The 11943-nt window shown below is 37.4% G+C and overlaps 1 protein-coding gene across 1 annotated transcript; it reads right to left on the bottom strand.

The window, feature by feature from the left end:
• Positions 1-784: 784 nt before the first annotated feature.
• Positions 785-3704, bottom strand: LOC134872579 (gap junction alpha-3 protein-like). The gene is made up of 2 exons (XM_063895955.1): positions 3534-3704; positions 785-2384 (listed from the first exon to the last, which is right to left on the bottom strand). The coding sequence occupies exon 2, from the start codon at positions 2332-2334 to the stop codon at positions 1384-1386; it is 951 nt and encodes a 316-aa protein (XP_063752025.1). The 5' UTR covers positions 2335-2384; positions 3534-3704; the 3' UTR covers positions 785-1383.
• Positions 3705-11943: the final 8239 nt, after the last annotated feature.

The following is an 11943-nucleotide window of genomic DNA, read 5'->3' as shown; positions in this document are numbered from 1 at the left end:
CACTAGCAGAGGTTAAATAAGTTTAGGGGCATGGTCAGAATCAGAATCAGAATCAGAATCAGAATCAGAATCAGGATCAGGACCAGAATACCTTTACTCGTCCCATATAGGGCACATTTTCATTTGTACAGCAGGAAGAGCCAAAGACAGCTTAATAATATCACACCCAAGATACAACAAATATATAGAAGAAACACACAATTTACAAAATACACAAAAATAGACCTCAGAAATCATTCTGAGTATAGCAGCCAGGTATATATTGCTCAGTCATTAACACAACAAGGGGGTGTTATAGTCAGAGTTTGTTATATGTGTGGGGGTCTGTAACCATGATGGTTATAGAGTCACACACACACACACACACACACACACACACACACACACACACACACACACACACACACACACACACACACACACACACACACACACACACACACACACACACACACACACACACACACACACACACACACACACACAATAATGGATAATAATAATTAACAAAACAGGTACTGGTCATCATTCAAATAAAAATGTATTTAGGTTGAATTTATTACTTACAGGAAAAGTGAAGTCTTTGCCCTCGGCCAGGGCCAGAGTGCGACACGCCTGTACGGTGGCATTTAGGATAGGTGTTTGAGTGATATCCTTGTGAGCGAACGAAGAGAAGGGTAGAAGGCCTAGACCGGCAAAGTATACTTCAAACCCGAAAGCTCCAGTCTGCAGAAGCAGGAGACACAAAGCTGCCAAACCAGACATCACTACACAACCTGTCGGAGGAAATCACATATAGTTTAGCGTTTACTATTTAGATAATCAAAAATAACAGGTTTAAATCAGAAAATCTAGTTCATGTTCCTTAGCTGCAGATGAACAGAACATTAATTAAAACATTTACGCCTGTTCTTATGACATCACACTAACACGAACTTGCCTCCAGCACTGGCTATGCTGTGTTAAAGCTGCATGTGAGTAGAAGAAATATCACTAGAGTATGTCTGTGACAACTTTTGTGACAGGTGAGAAAGAAATTGTAATGTTTGACCTTTAGAAACAACAGAGCTTCTATCCGATAAACAACATGAGTAAGAACCGTGCATTCTTTTAAATCCCATCACTTTAATCAAAGTCATAAATTAGTATAATGAAGAGCTTCATTTTTGTTTAAAAACACCTTTGTGCTTTTGATATCTCCTGCATGCTTTTCAGGAAGTCAATTGCTCGTATACTTAATCACCCACATATGGAAGATCATCAATTCAAAAATACAGAGTGAGTGGAAAACTACTTTGAAGTCAATACACCAAACACATGCAAATATTTTCACAGGCCAAGGCATGTTGTTCCTGAATCTCTGATGAAACACATAAAAGGTCTCTAAATAATCAGGTCATCCTTCCGGTTCCCGTCTCTATGCTGATTTTGCAACTCTAATAAGGCATGTCTGTTGAGTTTATTCTCTTCCGCATCATCTTCCTCTTCTTGACCTTTCTTCATCGCCATATTGTTTTTGTTCTGCTCGAAGACCACTTTGCTGCTGTGGGCTGAGGTTTGCTCCATTGGTTTGTCTTCAGTTAGGGGCTTGGAAGCCTCATTGACAGAATGTGATCGACTGCAACGGAGGCCCTGCTGACACTTTTTGAAACCCAGATGGTAAATTTCTACCAGGTTGAGCAGCAGAGAGACGCAGGCCACGGTCAACATGAAGAGGATGAAGATCGTCTTCTCAGTAGTTCTGGTGATGTAGCAGTTCACCTTGTTGGGGCAAGGCAAGTGGTTGCAGGTGTACATGGGCCTGAGCTCAAAACCATACAGGAGGTACTGAGCTACAATAAAGAACACCTCAAAAAGGGTCTTGAAAATAATGTTGAAGACGTACGTACGCAAGAGTGCACCTTTCAAGCGAACATGGCCCTGGTTGTCTTTAATTGAGGCCTTCTTCGCTTTAGTGACATGTGATTGCTGGGTTTGCTGTTCACTCTGCATGGCAAGGTCCTTCTCTTTCAGTTTTTCCTTTTCCTCCAAACGGACCAGATAAATAATGTGGCCGAGATAAATGAGAGTTGGCGTTGAGACAAAGATGATCTGCATTGACCAGAAGCGGATGTGAGAAATAGGGAAGGTCTTGTCATAGCAGACGTTCTGACAACCGAGCTGCTTTGTGTCACATAGGAAGCCGGACTGCTCGTCGCCCCACACCTTCTCAGCGACGCCTCCCAGCACCAGGATGCGGAAGATGAACAGCACTGTGAGCCAGACTTTGCCCACAACAGTGGAGTGTTCCTGGGCGCTCTCCAGCAGCTTCCCCAACGAGCTCCAGTCCCCCATATTTGCATACAAATATAGACAATATATATCCACAAAACCAGGAGATACGCCTGAAAGGAGGGAACATTTTTTCTTTCACTTGGATGAAATAAACACAGTAATGTTGAAGACTCTGGCCTAGACTTTTAAACAGACTTCCTACAGCATGTCCTAGAGCCACAGGCCCTTTCTTTGACAGTGGTTAGCTTCGAAACCTTGGTTGTGCAAATAGTTTTCAATTTTTTCATGTATTTTTCCAACTTCTTGAACCTTTCAAAAGCAGAAAACACTTTTACATTGATATGGTGAACTTGTTGGAAAATGTAGCCATATACTCATCCAGCAGATACAAAGCAACATTATCATTCACTTGGAGTTGTGCAGTTTTCAGTTTGGTTTGAATGTATCGCTGTCTTCTATCCTTTGTGAATGGTCCCCGCTAAGTCCAGAGGGCAAATATCTTCATATTTAGTCAGGGATGCACTGATTATTGGCTAAAGATTGATGGTTGACATTTACTTTGTTGAATGCCTTCAGCCCTATGTAAATAAGATGACGTTCACCAACCACAGTATGTATATTTGTTGTGTCTTACAAGGCCAGATGTTTTTTATATTCAGATTTTGAAAAAAAGCCACTTGCTGGATTTGAGCAGTATTTTATAAAAGCAAAATGTATGCCTTAGACATTTTGTTATATCAATTGCTATGATTCAATTTGTGGTCATTTAAAGATGTTACATTAAAAGGGACAAAAGAGAGATAACACAAACTTCAATATTGGCATTTGTACCAACTAGGTAGCTAGCTACTTGCTAACTTGGTTCTAGCTGCTCCTCATGTAGGGCATGACAAACATGTTTTAACTACAACAAAACAGGAATTCTCTGCATCAAATCACTTACAGAGTAGCAGCTAACACATCTTTATTTTACATTCAGACAAAATTTACATAAAATGGATTCCATTTTTGGTTTCCTGGTCAATTGACATTGAATTGAAACTTCAAAGACTAAAAACGTGTGGTTCCTATTAATCAAACATTATGAAATACATTCTTAAATTTTCAAAAATTCAAGACTGAATAAAATAGTGACTCATTGTTTTTGGTACCAAATACTAATTAATAGTAGTCTAAATTAGTAAAGTTCATGTAATATGCACATAAGAAATGTGAAATAAAGGTTTCCCCATTAATTATCAGATATGATGTTACTGTACCTTAGGTCCTGAGGTCCTCTGGTAAACTAAGTTAAGAACTTGATTTATAATGGTTGACATCACTGTGCTTGGCTGGTCTGACACGTTGTTTTGCCAAAGTAGCATAACTCTTAGCTTTTGATTAAGTAAAAATCCATAAATCTTCCTTCCAATTCAAGAGAAATGTGTTGGTCACTGGGTGTATCCGGAAGCAGACCTATGGTATGTGCCACAGTGGAATGACTGATAGAGGATACTGCCAGGGTTTTTTTTCAGCAGGAAGTAGTTCCTGTAGTTCTTTGAATTCTTTTTTGTATTTGTTGGCAGCAAACAGAGTTTTTACTGTTGTTGTTATTTTATACTTTAATTTTCACTTCCTTTGACAGGTTGTGTAACAAACCCATGTTTGCAGTTAGTGTGACTATCTGGCAACACCTGTAAACGTAAAAAAGAAAACAGAAATGTTGTATTTTCAATGTATTTAAATGTAAGAAACATAGCTTTAGCCTCGGTCACATCTTCTGTTTATGTTTACTTTGCAGGGAGACTGAACATTTTAAACTTGTCCAGCAGTGGCTCAGTCAGTAGGGGCTTGGACTGGGAATCATAGTGTAGGAAATGTTCTTTTATTCGAAGTCCAGGAGTAGATTTAAAAGAAAACGAAGTGAAGCTCGTCATAGAAGTTTTAAAGGGAGTATTTAATAAAACGATGTAGCAGTAGGTTTTAAAAAAGTTTCACAGCTGTGGCTCAATAGCCCGGTACACGCGTCCACAGGCCGCTGAATGAGACGAGCTCATCAGTAGTTACTGTCTGGCGGTCCGGAACAAAAGAGTACGGAAGAGGATTAGGGCCACATGAAAAAAATGTTTGGGGCATGTCAGAATTCTGACTTTAATCTCAGAATTCGGACTTTCTTCTCAGAAGTACGGGTTCCTGTAGTGGCCCAACTTCAGCGAGAGACTCTCATAATGCACTACGGAACAATGAAGTAGGTAACGGAGTTTCTGCGCGCCAGAGGGGTCCCGGAGGAAAGCATATTCCAAATGGCAGAACAAAAGGTGAGTTATAAATCTATTTGCGTTGTTTTGACGTTCGTAAAACAACGCAAACGTGTTGTGAAATGCAGACCATGTTTAGCTAGCAGTAAGTGTGTTAGCTTACAGGCTAGGTCGATTTCTAACCCTTAACCTAACTGTCCTAACCCTCACCCCATATTAACCATCAAAATCACAAACGTCATGTCGTCTAGAATAAAGTAATATAGCCCGTTGTGGTTGTGGGAAACCTGATATTGTAAAAAAAAAAATCTGTAAAAGACTTAACCTGTTCAGGAGGAAGAACCAGTCTGACTTGGAGGAAGTGCTAGCTTTTGTACAGCATGAGATCATGACTAATGGACAGATGCAGGGATACGGTTGTCTACATCACAGTGCAATTCAACAGGGCCTTGTTGTGTCACAAGATAGCATAAGACGCATCATCAAACTGGTTGATCCACAAGGTCTGGAATTAAGATGAGCCCGCTGCTTGAGAACATGTCAGTACAGATGCAGAGGGCCAAATGCACTTTGGCACATGGATGGCTATTATAAGCTAAAGCCCTATGGCATTGCCATTAACGGCTGTATAGATGGTTTTAACTGCTATGTGTTATGGATGGAGGCCTATAACACAAACAGTGATCCTAAAGTAGTTGCAAGTTACTTTATCAAAACAGTTTCAGGTATAGGTGGATGTCCAGAGAGGATTCGTGCAGACAGGGGCACGGAAAGTGTTTCCGTAGAAGAAATGCAGATGTTTTTGCGAAGGAACCACCCGGACAGTTTTGCTGGGGAGAAAAGCTTTATGGAAGAAGCACAGCAAACCAGCGCATTGAAGGATGGTGGGGTATACTCTGCAAACAGAGTGCGCAGTTCTGGATGAACCTGTTCCAAACTCTCCAGGATGATGGGCACTTCACAGGAGACTTTTTGGACAAAAGTCTTATCCAATTCTGTTACCTTAATCTTGTTCAGGTAAAATATTTCATTTCCTTCTGAGATGAGTCATTAATAAAAGTAGTATGAGTTACAATCATATTATAATTCATTATGTTAATGGACATTGCAGCAACCTCAGCCTCCATCTAGACATGTAGATGTTATGTCTGAAAGCTTCTTAAGACATGTGTCGTTTACATTCACTGTGCTTATTTCTATGCAGGATGAAGTTGATGAAGTGGTCAACACCTGGAATTCCCACAAAATCAGACCAAGATCAACTGATGACACAGCATCTGGTCGGCTAGTGATTATGTACTCATTCCCAGAGTTGCACAGTGCTGAGGATAGACTCAAACCTATTGCCATGGAGTAGGCCAATTTGTGTATGGAAGAGTGTACTCCCAAAGGCCAGTTTCCATGCGATGAAACTGTTTTTGAACTGGGTTTTCTACTCATGGCGGAGAACGGATGGGATGATCCAGCAGATCCATTAGCTGCAGCTGATCTATACATCCTGTTACGAGATGAAATACAATGACAACTATTTGATTAAGGGTACATGTAGCGTCTTCAGGGAACAAACTAAAAGTAGCTGAGGCTTGCATTGGGCATGGTTGAAAATTACCAAAAAGTTAGATTGAAGGATAAATTAACACAACACAAAAATATGATCCGAATTATTCATTTATTTATTAATTATTTATTTAAGGGGGGACCCTTATCAATAAATATATTTTTTACATAAGGGGGGACCCTTATCAAAAAGGATCATTTTTACATAAGGGGGGACCCTTATCAATAACTATAATTTTTACATAAGGGGGGACCCTTATCAAAAAGGATAATTTTTACATAAGGGGGGACCCTTATGAAAAAGGATCATTTTTACATAAGGGGGGACCCTTATCAAAAAGGATAATTTTTACATAAGGGGGGACCCTTATCAATAACTATAATTTTTACATAAGGGGGGACCCTTATCAAAAAGGATAATTTTTACATAAGGGGGGACCCTTAACAAAAAGGATAATTTTTACATAAGGGGGGACCCTTATCAAAAAGATCATTTTTACATAAGGGGGGACCCTTATCAATAAATATAATTTTTACATAAGGGGGGACCCTTATCAATAAATATAATTTTTACATAAGGGGGGACCCTTATCAATAAATATAATTTTTACATAAGGGGGGACCCTTATCAAAAAGGATCATTTTTACATAAGGGGGGACCCGTATCAAAAAGGATCATTTTTACATAAGGGGGGGCCCTTATTAAAAAGGATAATTTTTACATAAGGGGGGACCCTTATCAACAAGGATAATTTTTACATAAGGGGGGGCCCTTATTAAAAACGATATTTTTTACGTAAGGGGGGACCCTTATCAAAAAGGATCATTTTTACATAAGGGGGGACCCTTATCGAAAAGGATAATTTTTACATAAGGGGGAACCCTTATCAATGAATACATTTTTTACATAAGGGGGGACCCTTATCAAATTTGATAATTTTTACATAAGGGGGGACCCTTATCAATAAATATAATTTTTACAGAAGGGGGGACCCTTATCAAAAAGGATCATTTTTACATAAGGGGGGACCCTTATCAAAAAGGATCATAAGGGGGGACCCTTATCAAAAAGGATCATTTTTACATAAGGGGGGACCCTTATCAGAAAGGATCATTTTTACATAAGGGGGGACCCTTATCAATAAATCCATTTTTTACATAAGGGGGGACCCTTAATAATGAATATAATTTTTACATAAGGGGGGACCCTTAACAAAAAGGATCATTTTTACATAAGGGGGGACCGTTATCAAAAAGGATCATTTTTACATAAGGGGGGACCCTTATCAAAAAGGATGTTTTTTACGTAAGGGGGGACCCTTATCAATAAATATATTTTTTACATAAGGGGGGACCCTTATCAGAAAGGATCATTTTTACATAAGGGGGGACCCTTATCAATAAATCCATTTTTTACATAAGGGGGGACCCTTAATAATGAATATAATTTTTACATAAGGGGGGACCCTTAACAAAAAGGATCATTTTTACATAAGGGGGGACCCTTAACAATAAATATCATTTTTACATAAGGGGGGACCCTTATCAAAAAGGATGTTTTTTACATAAGGGGGGACCCTTATCAAATAAGATAATTTTTACATAAGGGGGGACCGTTATCAAATAAGATAATTTTTACATAAGGGGGGACCCTTATCAAAAAGGATATTTTTTACATAAGGGGGGACCCTTATCAATAAATACATTTTTTACATAACGGGGGACCCTTAACAAAAAGCATCATTTTTACATAAGGGGGGACCCTTAACAAAAAGGATCATTTTTACATAAGGGGGGACCCTAATCAAAAAGGATCATTTTTACATAAGGGGGGACCCTTATCAAAAAGGATAATTTTTACATAAGGGAGGACCCTTAACAAAAAGGATCATTTTTACATAAGGGGGGACCCTTATCAAAAAGGATAATTTTTACATAAGGGGGGACCCTTAACAATAAATATCATTTTTACATAAGGGGGGACCCTTATCAAAAAGGATGTTTTTTACATAAGGGGGGACCCTTAACAATAAATATCATTTTTAGATAAGGGGGGACCCTTATCAATAAATATAACATTTACATAAGGGGGGACCCTTATCAAAAAGGATGTTTTTTACATAAGGGGGGACCCTTATCAAATAAGATAATTTTTACATAAGGTGGGACCGTTATCAAATAAGATAATTTTTACATAAGGGGGGACCCTTATCAAAAAGGGTATTTTTTACATAAGGGGGACCCTTATCAATAAATATAATATTTACATAAGGGGGACCCTTATCAAATAAGATAATTTTTACATAAGGGGGGACCCTTATCAATAAATATAATATTTACATAAGGGGGGACCCTTATCAAAAAGGATGATTTTTACGTAAGGGGGGACCCTTATCAATAAATATATTTTTTACATAAGGGGGGACCTTTATCGAAAAGGATAATTTTTACATAAGGGGGGACCCTTATCAAAAAGGATAATTTTTACATAAGGGGGGACCCTTATCAATAAATACATTTTTTACATAAGGGGGGACCCTTATCGAAAAGGATAATTTTTACATAAGGGGGGACCCTTAACAAAAAGCATCATTTTTACATAAGGGGGGACCCTTATCAAAAAAGATACTTTTTACATAAGGGGGGACCCTTATCAAAAAGGATCATTTTTACATAAGGGGGGACCCTTATCAAAAAGGATCATTTTTTGATAAGGGTCCCCCCTTACGTAAAAATTATCTTTTTGATAAGGGTCCCCCGTTAAGTAAAAATATCTTTTTTGATAAGGGTCCCCCTTATGTAAAAATGATCTTTTTTGATAAGGGTCCCCCCTTACGTAAAAAATTGCTTTTTTGATAAGGGTCCCCCCTTACGTAAAAATTATCTTTTTGATAAGGGTCCCCCGTTAATAGAAAATATCTTTTTTGATAAGGGTCCTCCCTTATGTAAAAATTATCTTTTTGATAAGGTCCCCCCTTACGTAAAAAATATATTTTTTGATAAGGGTCCCCCCTTACGTAAAAAATTGCTTTTTTGATAAGGGTCCCCCCTTACGTAAATAATTGCTTTTTTGATAAGGGTCCCCCCTTACGTAAAAAATATATTTTTTGATAAGGGTCCCCCCTTACGTAAAAATGATCTTTTTTGATAAGGGTCCCCCCTTACGTAAAAAATATATTTTTTGATAAGGGTCCCCCCTTACGTAAAAATGATCTTTTTTGATAAGGGTCCCCCCTTACGTAAATAATTGCTTTTTTGATAAGGGTCCCCCCTTACGTAAAAAATATATTTTTGATAAGGGTCCCCCCTTTAAGTAAAAATGATCTTTTTTGATAATGGTCCCCCCTTACGTAAAAAATATATTTTTTGATAAGGGTCCCCGCTTACGTAAAAAATTGCTTTTTTGATAAGGGTCCCCCCTTACGTAAAAAATATATTTTTTGATAAGGGTCCCCGCTTACGTAAAAATGATCTTTTTTGATAAGGGTCCCCCCTTACGTAAAAAATATATTTTTTGATAAGGGTCCCCCCTTACGTAAAAATTATCTTTTTGATAAGGGTCCCCCCTTACGTAAAAAATATATTTTTTGATAAGGGTCCCCCCTTACGTAAATAATTGCTTTTTTGATAAGGGTCCCCCCTTCTGTAAAAATTATCTTTTTGATAAAAGTCCCCCCTTACGTAAAAAATATATTTTTTGATAAGGGTCCCCCCTTACGTAAAAAATTATTTTTTGATAAGGGTCCCCCCTTACGTAAAAAATATATTTTTTGATAAGGGTCCCCCCTTACGTAAAAATATATTTTTTGATAAGGGTCCCCCCTTACGTAAAAATTATATTTTTTGATAAGGGTCCCCCCTTACGTAAAAATTATATTTTTTGATAAGGGTCCCCCCTTACGTAAAAATATATTTTTTGATAAGGGTCCCCCCTTACGTAAAAATTATTTTTTGATAAGGGTCCCCCCTTACGTAAAAAATATATTTTTGATAAGGGTCCCCCCTTACGTAAAAATATATTTTTTGATAAGGGTCCCCCCTTACGTAAAAAATATATTTTTTGATAAGGGTCCCCCCTTACGTAAAAAATTATTTTTTGATAAGGGTCCCCCCTTACGTAAAAAATATATTTTTTGATAAGGGTCCCCCCTTACGTAAAAATTATATTTTTTGATAAGGGTCCCCCCTTACGTAAAAAATATATTTTTTGATAAGGGTCCCCCCTTACGTAAAAATATATTTTTTGATAAGGGTCCCCCCTTACGTAAAAAATATATTTTTTGATAAGGGTCCCCCCTTACGTAAAAATTATTTTTTGATAAGGGTCCCCCCTTACGTAAAAATATATTTTTTGATAAGGGTCCCCCCTTACGTAAAAATTATATTTTTTGATAAGGGTCCCCCCTTACGTAAAAATTATATTTTTTGATAAGGGTCCCCCCTTACGTAAAAATTATATTTTTTGATAAGGGTCCCCCCTTACGTAAAAATTATATTTTTGATAAGGGTCCCCCCTTACGTAAAAATTATATTTTTTGATAAGGGTCCCCCCTTACGTAAAAATTATATTTTTTGATAAGGGTCCCCCCTTACGTAAAAATTATATTTTTTGATAAGGGTCCCCCCTTACGTAAAAATTATTTTTTGATAAGGGTCCCCCCTTACGTAAAAATTATCTTTTTTGATAAGGGTCCCCCCTTACGTAAAAATTATTTTTTGATAAGGGTCCCCCCTTACGTAAAAATATATTTTTTGATAAGGGTCCCCCCTTACGTAAAAATATATTTTTTGATAAGGGTCCCCCCTTACGTAAAAATTATATTTTTTGATAAGGGTCCCCCCTTACGTAAAAATATCTTTTTTGATAAGGGTCCCCCCTTACGTAAAAATTATATTTTTGATAAGGGTCCCCCCTTACGTAAAAATTATCTTTTTGATAAGGGTCCCCCCTTACGTAAAAATATATTTTTTGATAAGGGTCCCCCCTTACGTAAAAAATTGCTTTTTTGATAAGGGTCCCCCCTTACGTAAAAAATATATTTTTTGATAAGGGTCCCCCCTTACGTAAAAATTATTTTTTGATAAGGGTCCCCCCTTACGTAAAAATATATTTTTTGATAAGGGTCCCCCCTTACGTAAAAATTATATTTTTGATAAGGGTCCCCCCTTACGTAAAAATTATATTTTTTGATAAGGGTCCCCCCTTACGTAAAAAATATATTTTTTGATAAGGGTCCCCCCTTACGTAAAAAATATATTTTTTGATAAGGGTCCCCCCTTACGTAAAAAATATCTTTTTTGATAAGGGTCCCCCCTTACGTAAAAAATGATCTTTTTGATAAGGGTCCCCCCTTACGTAAAAAATATATTTTTTGATAAGGGTCCCCCCTTACGTAAAAATTATATTTTTTGATAAGGGTCCCCCCTTACGTAAAAAATTGCTTTTTTGATAAGGGTCCCCCCTTACGTAAAAAATATATTTTTTGATAAGGGTCCCCCCTTACGTAAAAAATATATTTTTTGATAAGGGTCCCCCCTTACGTAAAAATTATCTTTTTGATAAGGGTCCCCCCTTACGTAAAAATTATCTTTTTGATAAGGGTCCCCCCTTACGTAAAAAATTGATTTTTTGATAAGGGTCCCCCCTTACGTAAAAAATTGATTTTTTGATAAGGGTCCCCCCTTACGTAAAAATTATCTTTTTTGATAAGGGTCCCCCCTTACGTAAAAATTATCTTTTTTGATAAGGGTCCCCCCTTACGTAAAAAATTATTTTTTGATAAGGGTCCCCCCTTACGTAAAAAATATATTTTTTGATAAGGGTCCCCCCTTACGTAAAAATTATCTTTTTGATAAGGGTCCCCCCTTACGTAAA

Source organism: Eleginops maclovinus, chromosome 11, assembly GCF_036324505.1.
Source record: "Eleginops maclovinus isolate JMC-PN-2008 ecotype Puerto Natales chromosome 11, JC_Emac_rtc_rv5, whole genome shotgun sequence".
NCBI lineage: Eukaryota > Metazoa > Chordata > Actinopteri > Perciformes > Eleginopidae > Eleginops > Eleginops maclovinus.
The sequence above is the reverse complement of the archived record's forward strand: the minus strand, read 5'-3'. Positions and strand labels throughout refer to the sequence as shown.